Source organism: Xiphophorus hellerii, chromosome 2 (genome assembly GCF_003331165.1).
Source record: "Xiphophorus hellerii strain 12219 chromosome 2, Xiphophorus_hellerii-4.1, whole genome shotgun sequence".
Lineage (NCBI taxonomy): Eukaryota > Metazoa > Chordata > Actinopteri > Cyprinodontiformes > Poeciliidae > Xiphophorus > Xiphophorus hellerii.
This window is the reverse complement of record NC_045673.1, coordinates 6893075-6914474: the sequence shown is the minus strand read 5'-3', so window position 1 is coordinate 6914474 and position 21400 is coordinate 6893075. Positions and strand designations below refer to the sequence as shown.

Here is a 21400-nt window from a genome sequence, read left to right as displayed (position 1 = left end):
TCAGTTGTTAAAATCGATCCCAGACACATCGATATTGTTTCATATTTATTTTGAACCAAGAAAATCGTTAGTTACACAAAAAAATATTGGTTTTATACCATTAAATTTAATGTTCATAACGGCACGCCAAAGCAACACACTGGCAAGCCGTTTATGTCCAATACAAAGTAGCTATATCAAGAATGTAAAAATAATTATATTTATTAGTTATTTGTGCGCTCACTTTGTTTTACATTTAAATTGGACCATTTTGAGCAGTGAGCGAACATTTTACCATTTTCACCACATGTTTCTGAGCTGCTGTGCGTCCTTTATTCCTGTACCCCGGTCTTTTACCCCACCCCCTTTTCTGGAGAGCAATCTGATCTGATCAACACACGAGCGTTTGTACAAAGAGGGCCGCCCACAACCCTGATGTCGGTAAGTGGCACACGTACCTTTTTATGCACAGATACGAAAAAGAGAATAGGGATGCATGTTGGGCAGTAATGCTAAAAACGATGCTCGGGCTCTTGTGGTGAATCAGCTCCACATTAGTAACAGGAGGATGCCAGCATGGTGCAGTCTCGATGCTTCATAATCAAGGTCGATGTGAAGCGCAGCAGCAGGATAATGGGATGCTTTCAGATGGTTAAACCATTGGAATCAGGATATAGGGAGTCTGTGTCCTTTCTGGGTCTCCTTTATGTGAAGGAAAATCTGTATCAGACTGTTTTATCAACATGTAAAAGGGAGAAAACGCGGCATGCAATGGAGGGGGGGAGCCACAACAACAACCACCCCTGCAGGCTGCGGTACCAGTGGAAAAAATGGCTTTACAAAAATACCAAAAAAAAAAAAAAAAACGTCAAGGGCATTGCAGTTACAGGAACACCCATCACATAGTCTCATTTCTGCTCAGTAATGAGCCTCAGTGTTTTAATTGGTAGTTAGGCACCACGGAGAGGTCAGGATTAGGTCTGTGCGCAGGGATTAAGGGGAGGTGTTCATGCGTTTGATGCCGTGATCCCAGTTGTAATAAAATCTGATCAACGCCACTTTGGCTAATTTCAATATGTGGATTAGAATCAAGCATGCGACAAAAGCCTCAGTTTAAGATGCGCAGGTTTGAATCTGATACAGAGAGGATGGAGGTTCAGATGAGGGTGTGACTTGTTTATCCTGGCCTCAATACAGGCGAAGACCTGAGTGCTGAATAAATGATAAAGGGGCCAGAACCATTACAGCAAATAAGATTCGTTTTTTTCTTTACAGTTAAAGTCAAATTCCCCCAAACTGGTGGACTCTATGCTTTAGAAAATGTCAAAACGTCTAAAATCTGTGGTAATATAACTACATTTGGTGTTTTTTAACCATTATTCGTGACGAATCTGTTATTGACATAATCATCCACTACCTTAGTAGTCGATTAATCGTTAACTGTAGTATTAGCATATAAACAGTGTGACACTTCAGCAGTTTTATAATGTAGGGAATTTTTCTAAGTAGGAGTTTTTGGGGGAAAAATAATATTTTTAGGCAAAATAAATAAATAAAAAGAATTTTGGGTTAGATAGTGTGATAAGTTGATGTTATTACAATATAAAAAGCATTATGTTTATTCATAAAACGTTTGTTACCGTCTCATACATTTTAATATAGAAAGTAATTTCCTACTCAAATGAAGTTAATAAAGTGTAGACTGAGAAATTTCTCATTATTTTTTATTTAAATCATGTCTTTTATCGATGTTAAAATGCACTTGAAAAAGTGAGCAAGGGAAAAGGTTGTTCTGCATTTTTTAATAAACCTAAAGCTGAATTTTAATGGATAAATGTTTATCTTATTTATGAAGGAGTTTTAAACTGAACTCACACATTTATCACAGATTTATAGCATAACGAGTGATAGGACTGCAACTAACAATTATTTTATTCAATTATAATGGCGATTAATCAATTAATCGGACAAATAAGTGGAACATTCTGCACATATTTCATTCAGTTACTTACATTTTTATATACACTTTTAAAAGAGACAAATAAATAAGTAATGTAGTTAATTTTCAACATGAGAAAGTAAACATTTTATTACCTAAAATGTAATAACTTTTTTTTTTTTAATGAACGTTTGATCGTTTGAAGCAAAGGATGCGTCTGCAGCTAAATTAAAAAAATACTTCTAACATCTATATGTGAAAATTTCTGCCCTTTCTGCTTGACTTAACATCAATGCCGTTTAGGGCTGATCTGTTAATTAATTTTAGATAAACCTATTAATGATTGGATTGCAAAAGTTGCTAGTTTTTAATAGAATCTGAATCAAGTGAAGCTAAAACAGCCACTTCAGTTTTTGGTAGAACATATTTACAGACAAATGTTGTTGTTTTTTTCATTTTAAATGCAAAATTAATGCATATATTTTTAACAATTTTTGCTTAAGTACTGCTCTGACTGTGTTCCTGTAGCAAATAGTCTTTTTTAGAGTCTGTATACTCCATTTATGATTAATCAGTTATTAAATTAGTTGATGATTACTTAAATAATCACGATTAATTTGATTAATGGTTTCAGCCATAAATTAATCCATCTTGTAATGGAAATGCATACATGTCTTTTCACTGTCTGCAGGGTTTAGGGTAGTAAAGTCAAAGGGGCCAGTTATGGCTCATGGGAAAAAGCCAGGAAACATGTCCAAAGTCTTGGCCCCTGGCCCTCCGTCGTGCCCCAGTGCCGGACCTCCAAAACCCAGTCAGGAGGACCAGTCTGTGAGCGAGGAGACTCAGCGACCTCCCCGTTCTTCTAGGAACGACAACAATAACCAGCTGACTCCTCCCGCTCCTTCAAAGCACTTCTACATGAGCTGCGACCCGAGTCCGGAGGACATGGACGACGCCTGCTCCGAGTACGACAACGTGGGCTCGGACGTCGAGCAAGACCATGACGAGGTTCTGCATTTGAACAGACAGGGAGCCGTCAGCGTCAGATGTTACAACCAGCACGGACCTGAGGGTGCGCAGCAAGCCGAGGAGAGCAGTGAGGCTCCCACCGCTGACCAGATCACCCAGAAACCTCATCACAGCACCAAGAGATGCGAACGGCCTCACTCTGACGGAAAACCGTACCGAACGAGTCACCGCTTTAAGTCGCATTGTGCCCCCATTGCTGGAGATGAAGCAGAGGGGGGAATGAAAATAATCGAAGGAGACAGATTCTTTTTTAACGACGGCGATGATTTTGAAGAGGTGTTGGATGGAGCCAGATTCATAGAGGATTTAGATGAGGCGGAGGTAAATGCTGAAAGGCCCGCCAGCCTCTATCAGGGCAATGAGAGTGAAAGGATTAAAAAGGAAAGGAATCGAGAAGATGAAACTTGCATCCAGAGAAATCATAATGTATCAGGAGCCGGTAAGAAGTCTGAGCCGTCACAGAAGGTGAAAGAGCGACAGGTTAAAGGTCGAGGAAGAAGAGGAGGCGAAACGCAGCATGTTGTTTCTGGGATCAAAGCAGCGACAAACAGCAGCACCGAGCAGAATCCAAAGACTTCATCCAAAAAGTCTGCAGTGAGGTCCAAGGATCGACCCGGTTCCAGCAAACACCATCACCCTCCTCCTCCTCCAACGCGTCACGCTCAGTCGCCCTCCGACCCCCAGAGGGCCCTGCCTCACAGAGAGAGTCCCCCCACTTCTGGACCGCCTGCTGACAACCCGGAGAACGAGTCCAGGCTGATCAAAGCCTCTCCGGGTCCACAGCACCCAGCAGAACAGCAGAGAGAGTCCGCAGAGGAGAAACTGATGGGTTCTGAGAAACCCGAGCAGGTCAGGAAGCCACACAGTTCCCATCTCACTAGTTCTCACCTCAATGTTTTCCTCCAATCAGCAACCACTTCTCTGTAAAGACAATATAATCAATCAATCAAGTTCATCTGCATAGCTCATTTCATATAGCACATCATAAAAACACAAATAAAACATCCAATAACCAATAACAGACATTACATTTAGTCAAATAGTTCCATTAAAATCAATCGTGGTTGTCAGAATTTTACCATATAAGTATAATAAACTGTGAAATTTATACAGTGAAATTCTGGCAACCACAGCTGCCGGTATTTTACTGTAAATTAGAGACAGCTTTTTTTACAGTGTAGGGGTCCATCGATTGCAGTTTTCTGTCCGATCGCTGATTACCAATCTTTAAAAGGACTGACCTTCTGATTCTGTCTGATACCAGTTATTTTGTCTGAATTATCTCTAAATATAGCAAGAAACTCGTTGAGTTGGTAACAGTGGGGTGACTATTGTTAACTGCAAATGTGCAGCTATGACCTGGTGGGCCGGTCTGTCAGTCAAACCTCTGTCACAGCAGAGCTGAAGCAGTTGATCTTAAAACCATTACTGAGGTAGATAAGATCGGGGGATATCAGCTGATCACCACACTCACAAAATAAAAGAAATCGGCACCAATAACTCTTCTGGCCGATAAATCCGTGCATCTCTACTGGCAACTCTTGCAGAAGCATTTAAATCCTCTGTAGTTGTTTACGCTGTTTGATTAAGTTTGAACATGAACATGAAGTAGTGCTAATGTTACATGGGAGAGTCAAATCTGGCTTTTAAAGCTACAGTATGTAACTTTTATGACAAATATATTTTTACATATTTGTTGAAACTGTCATTTTACTGTTTGGTTCCTAGTGTTGAGTAGGTATCACCACGAGGGGGCGCCTATTCCCTTTTCTTTGGTTGTAACGTGTACCGAGTAAGAAGAACTCGCTTCCATGTTGTTTTAAAGGAGAAATATCGTTGATGCTGAGGTGCAGAGTGATACAACTTTTACTTTTTTCATGTATGAGAATATAATGTAAGTTCAGTGCCGTGGAGATCTGGCTTTACATGGACAAAGTCAAATAAAGTGAAAGTGTAGAATACTTCAACAGTACGTTCTGCTGAGTAGAGTGGCTAACCGCCGCTGCTAACTCCTTCTCCAACCTCTCACCGCATATATGTCATGACATTATGTTATTATGAGACACATAATCAGTGAAAAATGGAGCTCCTCTGCCTTCCTTCTCCCAGTAGTAACTGGGGGGGAAAAAGAATCAGAGCCAGGAGGCGGGTCTTAGCGATGGCTGCTATGCTAGCAGCTAGCATAGCCTTCTGTGAATCCGTTAAAAACTTCCAACAGAGTCAACGCCTCCAGAAGCGGTCGTTTCTCAGTAGCCGAGGGTTCGGATACTGGGTAGAGGTTTTATTTTCAAAATCAAACATATAACCAATACCTCAGTAGAATAGCTTAGGTTAAAGCACATGTGTCCAACTCAAGGTACGGGGGCCTAAATCCGGCCCGCCATAACTTTTTAAGTGGCCTCTAAAGAGACAGGTATGTGCCTAAATATACAAAGCATGTTTTATTTGTATTCTGCCAAGTTACAAGAATGGGAAAAGATTTCAGTTCTCATTGAATGCAGAGACATTAATTTATTCATTTTTTAAAAAAACATTTTAATGTAGTTTTATCAGTATGTTTTGTTGTAACTGACCCTTTGAGTACATTCATAATCATAAAAATGAGCTTGTCAGTCCTTGTTTAAAGCATATTAATGTCTTTATAATGACATTAACTGAGAATCTGTGGGGAAAAAATAAAATTGATGTTGACAGAAAATAGCTGGTAAAACTGCAGACATCTTGCAGCTGTCACTCCAAGGTGCGTTTTATTTCTTAATCTTATAAAGCATTGATGCAGGAAGACCGATAGGAACGCTCTGTATGTTGTCCTTGTCACCTTCTCGCCATGCTGCAGTTTTCTTCAGTAATCAGTTACACTAAAGTTTTTCTGAAACGTTGATGTTTGTGTTCATTAGGATCAGGATGAGAAGCCAAGCACAGCCATGATGCCTGATGAGGCGGCAGAACAGCCAGAGCAGCCTCAATGTCCAGAGCCGGTCTCTGTAGAGGAAGACAACTCTCCCAAGGTGAAGATGAGTTTTATTGCCAAACTAAAGACTTAATTCGTTATGTTTGTAAGTTTATGGTACTGTCATTTAAAAAAAGAAATGAAAAAGAACTTTTGAATAGAATTGTGATGTTTTGTGGTATTATTGTGATAACAATATGGATTACACTCTGACAGTATTTATTACTCATTATTTGCATAACTTTATAGTTACAGCATTCATAGAACAACAATCACAAACATTGTTGTTGAAAAACATTCCCATTTGAAAAAACCTTTTTCAGATGCCATGACTTAAAAAAGTGTGATTTATATTTCTAAACTGCACTGTAAAAAAAAAAAAAGTCTATAATTTACAATAAAATACTGACAACTGTGGTTGCCAGAATTTTGCCTTATAAATACGGTAAAATTCTGGCCGGTATTTTACCGTAAATTAGAACTGTTTTTTTTTACAGTGTGCGTTCAATCATATCTTTTTATATTTAATATTTTTAATTTAAATGAATATTTATTGATGCTTCCGTAAAAGCAAATAGTGGAGAAAATAATAATAATAAAAAAATTATTTTTATTGATGTTCTTTTTTCAATAACAGAAATTTATAATGATAACAATCAATCAAAATTCTTATCCTGATAAGAAATTTTTCACAATAAATTCCCACCCCTACTTCTGAATACTGATTTTACTACGGTTAATATTACTTTTTGTTTTGTCTTTTCTGATTAATTAAAAAATTTGTCAACTTTTCTTATTTTGTTAACTTTTTTTTGGTGAAATCACAGGAAGGAGCTGCTTTTCCCAGCTTTGAGGATGGTAAATACGTCACATTATCACTACATTTTTTCATTTAAGTCTCTCCAGTACATGAAAGTGTCTTGAAATAAAGTGTTTTTTTTTTTTTTGTGTGTGCCGTTTAGTCCCAGGTCCTTGCGAGCCAGAGGATCTCATCGACGGGATCATCTTCGCTGCTAACTACCTAGGATGCACTCAAGTGCTGTCCGATAAAAATCCGTCCAAGTCGGTGCGAATGTCGCAGGCCCATGAAGCCGTCAGCCACATCAAGGTAATCAGCATTCATGCAGACAGCCAGTGGTGTCTATTGATTTGGTTTGTAGGTGTTTCAAATGAACCGATACGTTCTGCTTTCATCAGCTTGTTTAAACAAGAGGGAGTCAGTTTTGGCAATAAAGCTCCATTTAGGGGAACTGAGCAGATTTAAATAGTTTTTCAGAGCTTCACGTTTTAGTAAGGACATAAAATTCAGTAGTAACAGAGGTGGGTGGCATACCCAAAAAATTTTACTCAGGTAACAGTAGGACTACTTCAACATATTTGTACTCAAATAGAAGTAAAAAGTAGCTGTACAAGAAATTAGTTTAAAAAGTGTTTGGTAACAAGGCTAGTCAAGTACTGAGTAACTGATCAAAACATCAATCCCTTAATATTAAAAAAATACATAATAAGAGGGACAAACTTATAAAATAATATAGAAAAGACATAAATAAAAATAATTTATATAAATAACATAACTACAAAATAACAAACATTTTCTTTCAATATAAAACTGATAAAACTTTAACAAAAACTGCAGGTGTGTGTCTGTTCCTGGTGATTTTTTGGTTAAAACATGTTTGTTCTTCATTCAATGGGTAGAAAATCCAGAAATGTAACTTAAATAAGAGTAGAAACACTTCATAATAAAATTATTCAAGTCAAAGTAAATAGTAAAAACACTGCTAAAAGTATTTTTTTTCCACAGAGTTGATGTAACTGAGTAAATGTAGCTAGTTCATTCTCAACTCTGATAACAAATCGTGTATTTATAAGATACTTTATTGTAACACTGTATTAGTAATCCAATGGAATAATGAAGAATCTTATTTTTTTATTAAGTAAAAGTAAAAATAAAAGTGTTCCTCATGACCAGTCACATTGTGATTAGTGGGATAACATGTTATATTCTCAATTGAAGGAGTCAAAAATGCTGTTTTTAATGATTTATTAGTATTTTGTCCATGAGCCACACACTAGTAATTCAGAAATGCTAGCATTCTTTAACCATCTCTGGCTATAATCACAGATGTTATCACTTGTTTTGTAAATTCAGCTATTTTTTTAAAACATCTGTTATGACGATGAGCTTATTTTTGCTGCTGCATTGTTGTTGTGGTTTGGACAAATTTTCTGTCATATTAAGCCTAAACATCATCGTGTTGAGCAAAGGTTAAGTTACATAAACCTTACCTCTTTGTTTTGCTGCATGAACAAGAATTAATGTTGAAAAAAAAAAACATATATATAACCTCATCTTTGTGAATTCAGTTTTAGGGTTTTGTGATCTCCCAATGGGCTGCACAGTGGTGCCGTTGGTAGCACAGTTGCCTTGCAGTAAGAAGGTCCTGGGTTCGATTCCCGGCCCGGGGACTTTCTGTATGGAGTTGGGATGCTCTCCCTGTGCATGTGTGGGTTCTCTCCGGGTACTCCGGCTTCCTCCCACAGTCCAAAAACATGACTGTCAGGTTAATTGGTCTTTCTAAATTCTCCCTAGATGAGAGTGTGCATGGTTGTTCGTCCTGTCTGTCTCTGTGTTGCCCCACTAGGAACAAGGTATTAGAAAATGGATGAATGATCTCCCAATGTTTTGCTAACCTTCTTCTTCTGATCAGACATTTTTGCAACTACAGCGCCTACGTAAAGGATTGCAGACTGCAATGTCGGTTTCTGTTTTTCCACTTCCCAGAGCCAAGATGAAGACTCTCAGATGATGACTGAGGTCGACCTCTTCATCTCCACTAAGGCTGTCAAAGTACTGAATGCTGACACACAGGTCAGCAACTTTATTTGTGCAGATTCAGTTCAGTTTGATTCTAAATCTTATGGGGATATGAGCGAAATTGGCTCATATTTCCAGTAGCAGTCAGTGTTGCAACCAATCTGAAGAGGCCTCTTACTGAAGTTGACAGGAAATTTTATTTATTTCTGTGTCAGTCACCTTAAACACCCTGATTATTTCCTCTACCTGCAGGAGACGATGATGGACAGTGCCTTGCGGACCATATCCTACATCGCTGACATTGGCAGCATCGTGGTTCTGATGGCACGGAGACGCATGTCTCAGGCTTCATCAGAGGATTTCTCTGAATCGTCTGATTCTGCCAACGAAGGGAAAACTCAGTACAGAATGATCTGCTACGTCTTCGAGTCAGAAGATGTACGTACTACTTAGACCTTCCAAAAAGTATTCATACTCCTCAAATCTTTTCAGATTTTGTCAACAAACGCATGTTTAAATGTGAAGGAATGGGATTTTGTAGATCAGGTCTCAAGAATTAGATGTTTTCAGTGTTTGGAAAGTGCTTGATTTCTGTATAAAGTCTTTAAAAGTGTTTCATATTCAATTTGCACAGTTTTGTAACAAAGTTCAATCTAACATTTAATGAAAGGCCTAAATTTGGAAAATATTTTTTACAGCTGAAACCAGATATTTTCATACACCTAATAAAAAGACAGATAATTTTTTTCTGATTGTCTGAAATAAAATCAGACATTTTGTTTGTTTGTTTTAGGTCAATTAGAATTACCCAAATTATTTTTATTTGCTAAATGCCAGAAAACTGAGTGAAAACATTTTTAGGAAATGTTTAAATAACGTTCTTTGTATATTTTATCAAAGCATCTGATTTCAGCTGGAAGGTAATTTACATTAATACAATTTGTTTGGATTGTTTAAATATAATGAATATTTATTATTCCTAATGACTCAACTTATTGATTCGTATAATTATAATAAAGGTCATTATACATTAAACAATGTTGTTGAAATTGTTGGACTTTTTGTCAAATTAGTGTTTTGTTCTCTGGGCAGGCAGGTGTATGGAGACATTTCAAAACATAAAATTTTACTATATTTTATTTTACTTTGTCCCTATTAGAAAGATTAATGGATGTAATATAATAGTGAATTGAAACTGTCTTTTTTATTTAGTTAATTTGTATTGTAAAGTTTGAAAACTTGCCTTGAAAATGCTTGAAAAGTGAATGAAACAAGTTCTGCTGCTTCCTCTACCTCCTCTACCATTTTACAATTATGAATCAAATTAAAATACTTTGAAGCTTGTGATTTAAACATAACAAAATACAAGAACATTACAGAAGAATAATGGCCATATCTTTTATTTTAGATATTTATGGCATGTTTTCTCCCCTCTCTGCTTCTGTCAGCCGGGATCATTTCCCTACGGTTTCATTTTCCCATAACTCCCTTTTCCACAGGCACAGCTGATTGCCCAGTCCATCGGTCAGGCTTTCAGCGTGGCCTACCGGGAATTCCTGCGAGCCAACGGCATCAACCCGACCGACCTGAGCCACAAACAGTACAGTGACATCATCAACTCCGAGGAAATGTACCACGACGACCTCGTGCACTTTTCAAACTCAGAGAACCGTAAGGAGGTGAGACGTTCCTGAGTTTCCCGACAGAAATGTGACATCTTTTTCAGATCTAGCAAGATTGGTGGCAAACGTTTCTGCAGCAAAAAATATCCTCGTTTGTGGCGCTATCGTTTTAAAGATATTAATAAATGTCCCAGAGGTCATGAAAGGTCATTCACCTTCTTTAAATCAGACAAAATTAGTGTTTGTTTGTTGTTGTTTGACTTTGTTAAATCAAACATGGTATCTTCAAAACAAGAGCAGCACAAACAAAAAATAGTCTCTGCATAAACGTAGCACAAATGTTTGACACCAATTTGGTTTGATTTTATAAAATTGGGGGGTCTGGTTCACCTTTTGACCCTTGACTGTCACAAAAGCAGCACAAATGAAAATTGTTGCTGCACAAACGTTGATTGACACCAATTTTGTATGATTTTGTGAATGTTGGGTGGAGGAGATGACCTCTGATGACCTCTGGAAGCTTCTTTAAAATGATAGTGGCATAAACAGAAGTTTTTGCTGCACAAACGCAGCACAAATATTTGTCACCAGTTTTGTTTGTTTTTGCAATTGTGGGGGATCTTGTTGACCTTTTGACCTTTAATATTTTATTAATATTTTCGAAGAAAAAGCAGCACAAACAAAAAAAATGCTGCATAAACATTTGACACAAATTTTGTTTGATTGCCTAAATGTTCAGGATCTTAGCTGTTTGTCTTTTTTACTTTAAAATTTTATTAATATCTGCAAAGAAAAGGCAGCAGAAACAAATTTTTGCTGCACAGTTCATTGACACCAATTTTGTTTGATTGTCTACATGTGGGGAGGTTTGGTGACCTTTTGACCTTTAAACTTTCTTTAATATCTTCAAAGAAAAAGCAGCACAAAACAACGTTTGACACCTTTTTTGTTAGATTTGAAGAAGGTGGGTGGGCCATCTCCTCTCAGGTCTTCATATTTGCTCTTTAATCCGTGCTGCAGCTGTATGTGGAGAAGCAGAAAGGCGAGAGCCTCGGCGTGGTCATAGTGGAGTCCGGCTGGGGCTCCATTCTGCCCACCGTCATCCTGGCCAGCATGCTGAACAGTGGCCCCGCAGCACGGTCCGGAAAACTCAGTGTGGGAGACCAGATCATGTCCATTAATGACACAAGTCTGGTGGGACTGCCACTGGCCACTTGTCAGAGCATCATTAAGGTAAGAAAATCAGTCACAGGTACTTTATTGTACCTCAAAAGTAGAATCTACATTACAATATTCACATTTTACAAGTTATTATGCTTCAAGAACAATCCAAGTGCTTAAAAAACCACCCAGCTGTTTTTTAGCGTCTGGAAAATGAGCTGTTTTTAAAACCTCGCTGCAAAAACACAAAATGTGACCAAATATTTTTGACCTGGTTTCTAGTGCCAATTTCTTAGTACATTTGAAATAAGGCAAAACTAACTTGCAAGCAGCTTTTCATCAAGACATAGGAGCTTCTTTTAAGTAAATAATTACTTAATATTATTAAAAAAGTTCTAGTTCCACTGGCAGATTATTCATTTATAATAAGACATTTTTCCCATGTTAAAATGGAACATATGAAGTAAAAGCTACAGCTGCTGCAACTAACGATTATTCCACTTATAGAGTATTCTGACACTTAATTGATTATTTGGATAAATAAAATTGAATTTTTCATTTAACCACTTAGGCCATTTTATGCAATATTAAGCATATGTTAAAATATGCAAATAAACAAATAATTAAATTCCTTCTTTAAATAATAAATAAACATTTTTCTGTCTAAAATGTAACAACATGGCGTTTCTTTAGTGAATTTGAACCGGGTGAAGCTAAAATTCTGACACTTGAGGAGTTTTTTCTAAAACATATTTACACAAGATGGTGTTTTTATCTTAAACACAAACTGTACATATGTTTTGAACAGTTTTGGCTTAATTACAACTCCTACTATGCTGGGGGGGGGGTTAGCAAAGAGTCTGCTTACTCCAGTTTGCCATTAATAGATTACTAAATTAGTTGACGAGTATTTTAACAATCACGATTAATTCGATTAATCATTTCAGCCCTACAGTAAGGCCACCAAGGACTGGTTGACATCTAAGTAATGGAGATTCCAGGACCTAGTCAAAGCCCAGATCTTAATTACCGTTGTAACAGTTTCAATAAACTTCTTCCAGGGCTTGAAGAATCAGGTGAAAGTGAAGCTGAGCATCGTAAGCTGCCCTCCTGTTACGACCGTCCTCATAAAGAGACCGGACCTCAAGTATCAGCTCGGCTTCAGCGTTCAGAACGGCATCGTGAGTAAAACCACAACAGTAAAAGTCTCCAAACCTGAATAGGCTACGTTCACACTGCAGCCTGAAGTGACCCAAATCTGATTTTTTTTGGCCACGGTCGTTCATATTACCAAATATATCCCACTTGTATGTGATCTCCCATGTGAACTACAAAAGACCTGAAAATGTCCCGCGTGTGCAGTAGAGGGCGCAATAAACATGACATAAAGTAAACATGGATGCTAACGGTGGAGCATAGCTTACAATTTCAAAGTTGTTCACCAACCGGAGCCAGCACATTAACAACTTCCATCCGCCCATCCATTTTCTGTACACCCTTGTCCCTAGTGGGGTCAGGAGGTTCTGGTGCCGATCTCCAGCTAACGTTCCGGGCGAGAGGCGGGGTCACCCTGGACAGGTCGCCAGTCTGTCGCAGGGCAACACAGAAACAGACAGGACACACAACCATGCACACACACACTCACACCTAGGGAGAATTTAGAGAGACCAATTAACCTGACAGTCATGTGTTTGGACTGTGGGAGGAAGCCGGAGTACCCGGAGAGAACCCACGCATGCACAGGAAGAACACTACATGCAGAAAAACCCCAGGCCAGGAATCAAACCCAGGACTTTCTTGCTGCAAGGCAACAATGCTACCAACTGTGCCACTATGCAGCCTACATTGACAACTTAATCATCGTTATCGTTCACCATGGTTGTTGTTGTTGTGCATATAAGGACACAGAATAGTGACGTTTGTAGAGCATCAATGATTTTCACGTCGGATGAACGTGACCAGATATGTATCATATTAAGAACATATCCAAGTGGCCTTTGTCGCATTCGAAAAAATCCGATCTGTGTTTTCAGACTGTCGAGACAAAAATCAGATACAGATCGCATTAAAGCTAAAAAATTGGATTTGGGACTCTTAGGCTGCAGTGTGAACGTGGCGAGTCTCCTACGTATTCTGTGTGTTTGGGTCAGATCTGCAGTCTGATGCGAGGCGGGATTGCCGAGCGAGGCGGCGTCCGAGTCGGGCACAGAATCATCGAAATAAACGGGCAGAGTGTTGTTGCCATGGCGCATGAGAAGATTGTTCAAACTCTGTCTGTCTCCGTGGGTGAGGTAAGACATCGTTGGGCTGCAAAGCTGCAATTTTCAATGATTACTGAGCTGTACAAATGAAATGACGCATTTCCTCTCACACTGGGATCGCTTTAAATGCATGAAGTGAAACATGCAGATACTATGTCAGGGATTTCCCAAACGCAGACACGAGGAAAGAAGCATTTCTAGACAAAAGGCATTCAGAATATAAATACTTGATCAATGAAGAATATATTGTACTATAGTGGCAAGATGTTTTGTGCAATGTTTTATTCGAAAATTGATTAAATAAAGTGTAAATAGTGCAGCAGCGATGACAAAGTTATCTGAACTATAAGTAACAATTAAAAATACCTTTAAAAATGTAGCGTATTTTTATGAATGTAAATATGTGATGTGACTATAGCTTACATAATGTAAACTTCCATTTCTGATAAATACTGCCCCCTAGTGTTTTCTCGTTGTTATTACACTTCAAATTCCTAACTTAGGAACAGGTACAGTAGATCTCCAACTTCTCCTTATAACCACAGACGTTTTTGTATTTCTTTGGGGTTTTATGCAACAGATAAACACAAAGGGTAATGAAAACATTTGTGCATTTCTATTCGATTTTAATCCTGCTGGAACGTTAATCCAGCAGAAAACCAGTTTCCATTGGTTTCAGAGTGGTGGCTGGAGTAGGCAGGTTTTGTTTTTCCAAAAACAAATCACATTTTCCCACATATTTTCATCATCACCTATTAAGTTTTTTAGTTACTTTAAATTGGACTTGAATTCCTTTTCTGTTATTGAACAATCGTCTGTTAGATGTTTGATTTCAACTGTGTCAGCTATTTTCCTTCATGATGGTTTTTATTCACTCATGTTCTCAAACAAACATCTAGCAAGACCATTGAAAAAAAAAAATTCTGGACAATCAATTGTGTCCCAGACATTTTTCTAATTTTCAACTAATGTAATGACAAAGGCATGATATTGCATATATACCCTCTCAAAGATTAATAAACTTTAATTTTTAATGGACATATTAAGTATCCAAAATAAATAAACAGAACAACAAATAAAATGGAAACGGAAGTCTCTATAAATGAAGACTTTTGTCATCCAATCTTTGGGAGGACTTATTGATGGTGTTGAGGGCCACATAGAAAGCTGCGGCGGGCCACGTTTGGCCCCAGAGCCTTGAGTCTGACACATGGACTAGATGTTCAAATCTTTCTTAATTGCTTTTTTAAACTACCTGCAGACTGGCTCCTTGTCATCATTTCTCTCTTTGCTCCAGATCAACATGAAGACAATGCCTGCAGTGATGTTCAGACTCCTGACGGGTCAAGAGACGCCGGTCTACATATAGAAATCCTGCACGGATTGATCCTTTGAAGTTCTGGATGAAGGGAATTTATTTTTCTACCATTTTAAATTGTTTTGCTTTTTGTTGCAATGCTGTAAAGAACATCGTTTCCAGGTCTTATCTTGAATTACGTCATCATAATGGCCTTATAATGTGAACACCGTCTGTAGTACTGTATGTGAGGTAATGGTGTCAAAGAAAAGTAGCTTTATGGTCATGATTATTTTCTTATGAAGAGATAAATTAGCACATTTATTTTTTATTTAGTCATTTTTATAATGCGTATGGGGTTCAAAAATGTACTTATACTGTAAATACTTTGGGTTGGCTTTGTTGGGAAGGCCATAACTACTCCTGCAAAAACACAGTATGCATGTGATTGTGGAAAAATAACAGACCAGGGATTCAGTCTCGATCTGACATCGTAATCTATTACAGTAAGTATTAAAAGTCAACAAAAACATGATGTACAAAGGCACCGAACTCTGCATTACAGCGATGCTGAAGGCCAAAGACACACACCTCTTGTTTAAGGAGATTCAACAACACTTTGAGTGACAGAGAGTACAAGAATGTATCAATATACTCATTACTGGATGAATGTAATGAAGAAAAAATACAATTTCTCTCCTAAATTCATGTTTGTTTTTGTTTTATTAACACTTTGCTGTAGAAAATATACTGAAAACTCAAAATACAAGGCAGAAATAAATACACCAGCCTGGAATAGGAAAACTACATCATCCTCATCGGCACCATTGTTTCTCCATACTTGCTTTAAACTAAATGTGCCAAAATTGTGTGAATTTTTTTTGTAATAAATCCTGGTATATACATATTTTTCAGATTAATCAGGAATGAGTTGAGTAAAGACTAATATATTTCCATTATTATACAAGAAAAAAGGCATTAAAAAAAACATTTCTTTTAGTTTAGTTCCCACCCAGACAACAAACATTACAGCATTAAACACATATTTACAGTTTGACACATAAAACTGGCTCACATAGATAATGACAGTGATTTAAACTTAGAAAAGTTCTTTTTAACACATTCAGTCAAATAATATTCAAGTATGAATCAGAGGAGATCACTGGATGGCTTCATAGACGATCCTGGAAAACAAGCAAAATTGTTGCAATCAGATATTTTTAATGGTTCGTGAGCAGAGTTTTCCCAAAGGCTGCATGGTGCCCTTAAAGCTGCAGTATGTAACTTTTATTAAAAATATTTTTTAACATATTTGTTGAAATTGTCACAATATGGTATGACACAGATAATCTGTGAAATAAAAAATCAAGCTCTTCTGCTTTCTTCTGTCGCTAGCCAGAAACAACCAATCAGAGCCAGGAGGCGGGTCTTATTGCTGTCAATCATGCAGTGTGTGCGTCGCTTGCCTGTTGTGGATGTTCAGGCTAGTTAGCATAGCCGCTAATGAAAACGGATAACAGTTTTCCTGTAACGGTAAGGTGTTTCTCCTCTTTAGCACATTGAGCAGCGTGTACACAAGAATGACTGACAATGCTAAGACCCTCCTCCTGGCTCTGATTGGTTGTTACTGGCCGGAAGTGGTGCATTTCATCAGATGGCAGTGGTAGCACAGTGAGGAGGTGGAGAAGATTGACCTTTTCAGATTATCTGTCTTATGAAACATATAAATGTGCAAAAATACATTTATTTTATGAAAGCTACATACTGCAGCTTTAAGCAGAATTTCATCTTGGGGGCATCTTTCTGGTAAGAACACCTGATTGTTTTTTATTTGTGATGTTTTCGTAAACAACCAGCTAAAACACGAAGAAAATATTAAACCTATGTTAAGATTTTAATTTAAAACATTTAAATCTACACATATGCTGAAACTGTCAAATTAAATTCAATGCTATTCTCATTCACAGGAAACAAACAAAAATAATTAGATGCATGGTTTGTGTTAAAACTAAAGCATTCATGGAAGTCCCACGATTCTAAGCTTTGGGCCGGCTGTTGACACAAAAGGGCAATATTAAGGATTTTTAAAATAAGAATGCATTTCCCAGCTTTGGATAGTTCACCGCAAAGCAAGAAAATACTCCTGATGACAATATGGTGAAATTTCTTTCCAACTTACTGGTGTAACTTTTGGTGTCAGTGGTAGATGCAATTCTCCGTTAAGGAAGACTGAGTTCAGGTAGCCTTCTGGACAAGATTTATCCTCATCCTCGTCCTCATAGCTGTCGAAACTCAAGCTGAAAGCTGCTTTTACCTTCTCTGGCATCAGGAAGTATAGCATCACCACGAAAAACCCGATGATGGTGCAAAGCACTCCTGGAAATCAGTAAAAATAACAACTTTTACATGTAGTTTTGGTCTTTATGTACCTCCGACCTCCTCTTCTGTTGCGTACACCAGAGTGCAGAATAGCGACGTTTGTCAAGTATCAATGACGTTCAGGTGGGATTAATGCGATCTGGCCGTTCTGACTCCGGTCACATTTAAAAAATTTAAAATAAAAAAAATAATAATAAAAATTTGAAAAGATCAGATATGTATTGGGATTTAGAACCACATATCCAAGTGACCTGAGTCGCATTTGTGAAAGTCGGATCTGTGTTGTTCAGACTGTCATGAAAAAATCAGATCCAGGTCGCATTAAGGCAAAAAAAAACAAAACAATCGGAATTGGGACACTTCAGGCTGCAGTGTGAACGTAGCCTGAATGTCCACCATGAAGTGCTCACCTGTAGCCAGTGCCAGCCAAAACGAATGGCTGTACTCTGTCACAAAGGAGTCTTCACCTATGGAGAAAACACACCGAGGCACATTCATGATGGTGGAGAAGGAGGCCATGGAGAAGAAGATGAAGGCGGCAGTGGCCATGGTCATGTACCCGGCGTAAACAACGTCGGGCAAGAAGAACAAGATGTTGGCGAGAATCCAGCAGCAAAACGCCGTCCTGCAGAACAAATTATATAGAGTTATTTTAATCCTTGACGCCTGTATGTGTGTAAGGATTGTCATTAATTACCAGAGGGTTGCAGAGGCGAAGCGTCCGGAGTAACTGTACTGAAAGATCATCCCGCAGGGGCTGCTCAGGGTGAATTTCTCCACGATGTATAAGATGGGGTTCGGTAAACCTTTGATCAAAGCTTGTTCATACTCTTCTTCAGCGATGTCATGCCAGCTGAACATCTCATTGTAGTTGATGGTTTCATTGAACTGCACAATGGGATTGCCTGAGGCGAAAGAAAACAATGTGCTGCAGTCAGAAGAGTACATCCATTACAGCAAGGCATTGTTATTATAATATAACAGCATCTTTATTATCTATATTTTTACTCTTTAACACTCCCTTTACAAATAAGGCTGAACCAAGTTGATAAAGGATTCTGTTGGAAAGAGAAACCCACCCCCACATTGGAGGCAGGTAGTGCATGTCAAATATGACTGGTGAATTGTTTTTTTGTTTTGTGTGTGTTTTTTTTGTGGTATTGCTTCAGAATATCAGAAACTTGATGGTTTACTGTGCGTTAAAGGTGACCTGTTATGCTTCACTGTAGAGGTTAGGACATCGCACATAAAAATGGCTGCAAGCAAATACGCAATTATAAACTGTGCATCTTTGAAAAGCAGAAGTGGAGTCTCCTGCACAACCAACAAGAATGCAGCAAGTGAATGTTGGAACATTCAAAACACTTGAATGTTCCAACAGCCACTGTACAGCGCATATAGCGGTAAAACCAGCTGACCTAACGTGCTGGAGCTCAGCTTTAGCTGCTGGGTAATGGGGTTTAGTTCAGCTGGGGTTGCTAGCTAACAGTGCCTGTCGAATGTGTCTTAACAATCGGTAAAACATTAATTTATTGCCAAAAAACTCTCAGGTGGGTCTTTTAAGTGCTTGAGCTGTTTTTTTTTATTATTATTATTAGAATCAATTCAGACCCAAATGGACGTATACAAACATACAAAATGTGAAAGATTATAATGACTATAGACCAGTATTGTATCACTACATTAGAAAAGCAAAAAAATAATTCCCAACTCCTGTAACATGTTCCACTAGCCATTAAAAGGTGTCTTTACTTTCAAGCTGACATCCAAACCCTATGTGTGCCAGGAGTTGAAAATTACTGTTCCCAGGAACTGGCGCTATCTATCACAGAAGAACGAATTTCGGTGTCTGGAGGACCTGAATGACCAACACCTGGTTCTACAAAATATTGACTCAGAGAGCTAATTCCTCCGGTCAAATAAGTAATCCTTAAGTTGTTTTCTTTTCACAAGTATCTTACGTTTTTATTTTGAATTCCCCGGCTTTAAGCCTGTTTTCCATTAGTATTTTACAACACAATCCTGTGGTAAGCTAGCTGTAGCGTCGCACTCTGAGCTAACGGCAATTAAACGGTCGTTTATGTGCAGTACCTTGCAGACCACTAGGGGCGCCCGCGGACGAAAGACTGCACTAAAGAATAACTTAACCTAAGAAACGAAGTTAAATAAAAAAAACTAGAGACAAGAAATAAGCTAGAATCAACTAAAAACAGAAACAAGACTGATCAATTCAAAGAAAGAGACAAATAATCACAAAATAATTATAAAAACCCTCAAAACAACTCAAGGATCCCGACTAAATAAAAGACCGTGCTGTCTTTTTATGTATTCAAAATGCATTAAACTATAATTAATTCCCAACTTGCACAGAAATTTTCTCATATTGAACAACCTGAGCGTGTAGGTGACCACTGAAAACAAAGACTTGATCTGGTTAAGCCGCTGAAGAGTCCAACACACAGGGAGTAAGAGTGACTCACCTCTAAGTGTCACGTTGATGCCGTACAGCCCAACATGCAGGCCGACCTCAGCCTGGATGACAGCATTACTGAAGGACTTGTAGGTAGCGTTTGTGGTCATCCTGGCCTCAGCCCAGCTGTTAGTGAAGTTCAGAGCTGCACAAAAAGGACACAAAGGTGAATGATGATGGGAGACAAAGGGAAATCTAATATTTCTTATAGATTAAAACAAATACACTGCAGAAACACACAATCTTAGTATTTTTTGTCTAGTATCTAGTGCATATATCTTAGTAAACGTGAATCAAGACAAAACAATAACTTATCAGTAAGATATAGAAGCTTGCTTTAAGTAATTGCTCCTTTGGTAGATTATTTCAATTATAAATAAATAAATGTATCTACCAATGGACAAGTGCTTTCCACCAATATTAAGGAATTATTTACTTAAAACAAGTTTCCATATCTTCCTGAAGAGATACTTGTAAGTTATTTCAAGTTTACTGATATTTGCACTAGAAACTAGACTAAAAATACTTGGTGTTTTTACAGTTTATACAAAACTTACCTACTATCACTACACCTACAAACAAGCTGATCATGATCCTGAGCATCCAGAAGACCCGCTGGATAAAAACAAAAATATTTTGAATATATACAATAATAGAAAAGCATCCCAGCAAACGCAGATGGACAGAAAACTTGCACTCACCGTCCTTCCTCGTATTCCTGGCAGGATGAGAAGAAGACCGACTGCCAGCATGAGGAAGACCAGAATAATGGCGAGCAGTCGGCCGCTGACGATGAAGGCAGTCCTTTGTAGCGGGTAGAATGGGTAAATGTCGTCGTAGAAAGTCATCTTAGCTTCCGATCTAAGGATTGAGCCGAGACCAGGCAGCGTAACAGAGGAAGCAGTGTTAGAGCGCCGCTTCTCACTTTCCTCCAGGTGCAGAGATAACAGTTTTACTTACAACTGATAAGGAAACTACCACCCTGAGGCCTGGCACATTATTAAACCTGAAGGAGTCGACTCTAAAGTAACAGCTAGCTCTGCTTTGCATTGTGTGCAAACAGAGAATAATGAAAAAACTCTTCAGTCAGTCAGTCAGAACCCCAGTTTTCCTCTGATTGCTGTTCCTTGAGTGATTGCACCATTAAATATAATAAAGATACAAAAATAAATTCTGAAGGTTTTGTCTTACCTGAGATATGCAGGACAAGGAAAGGCGTGAAGTCTGATGGTTGAGGGAACGTACACTTCTTTTATACCTCTGGACCCCCCTTGTGTCACACAGGGGGAGGAGGAGAAGGAGGAAGGATGCAATGACTGGGATGCTGTGGAAAAAAGAGGAAGGATCCTGACATGGATGGCAATTCCTCTTTGGGAAATAGGTCACACATGCACTTTGGTGTTAAGTTGAGCAACAGGTGTAGGCTGCAAGTATTGCAGTATCTCTCAGCTGTCATCAAACCTGCGTTCAGCTGCACCTGGTGAACATCTCTGCC

At 38.3% G+C, this 21400-nt stretch overlaps 2 protein-coding genes across 2 annotated transcripts; one reads left to right on the top strand and one right to left on the bottom strand.

Moving 5' to 3' along the window:
• Positions 1-272: 272 nt before the first annotated feature.
• On the top strand, positions 273-15760 carry LOC116711029 (amyloid-beta A4 precursor protein-binding family A member 2-like). The gene is made up of 12 exons (XM_032550401.1): positions 273-420; positions 2610-3796; positions 5845-5955; positions 6725-6755; positions 6860-7005; positions 8683-8769; positions 8968-9153; positions 10215-10394; positions 11358-11570; positions 12560-12679; positions 13649-13789; positions 15057-15760. The coding sequence occupies exons 2-12, from the start codon at positions 2642-2644 to the stop codon at positions 15126-15128; spliced, it is 2442 nt and encodes an 813-aa protein (XP_032406292.1). The 5' UTR covers positions 273-420; positions 2610-2641; the 3' UTR covers positions 15129-15760.
• On the bottom strand, positions 15761-20753 carry LOC116711037 (dual oxidase maturation factor 2-like). Its single transcript, XM_032550413.1, has 7 exons — positions 20607-20753; positions 20463-20520; positions 19916-20050; positions 18133-18340; positions 17846-18060; positions 17236-17432; positions 15761-16240 (listed from the first exon to the last, which is right to left on the bottom strand). The coding sequence occupies exons 1-7, from the start codon at positions 20751-20753 to the stop codon at positions 16229-16231; spliced, it is 972 nt and encodes a 323-aa protein (XP_032406304.1). The 3' UTR covers positions 15761-16228.
• Between the last annotated feature and the right edge of the window lie 647 nt (positions 20754-21400).

Bases quoted from the DNA above. Each gene is read 5' to 3' on its own strand.
- LOC116711029 (XM_032550401.1), top strand. From the start codon at position 2,642: ATGGCTCATGGGAAAAAGCCAGGAAACATGTCCAAAGTCTTGGCCCCT. The intron at 8,770-8,967 runs GTCAGCAACTTT...CTCTACCTGCAG, and splicing joins TACTGAATGCTGACACACAG to GAGACGATGATGGACAGTGC. The intron at 12,680-13,648 runs GTGAGTAAAACC...TGTTTGGGTCAG, and splicing joins TCAGCGTTCAGAACGGCATC to ATCTGCAGTCTGATGCGAGG.
- LOC116711037 (XM_032550413.1), bottom strand. From the start codon at position 20,753: ATGACTTTCTACGACGACATTTACCCATTCTACCCGCTACAAAGGACT. The intron at 18,341-19,915 runs GTGAGTCACTCT...CTTTCGCCTCAG, and splicing joins CATCAACGTGACACTTAGAG to GCAATCCCATTGTGCAGTTC. The intron at 17,433-17,845 runs GTGAGCACTTCA...ACTGATTTCCAG, and splicing joins TTGGCTGGCACTGGCTACAG to GAGTGCTTTGCACCATCATC.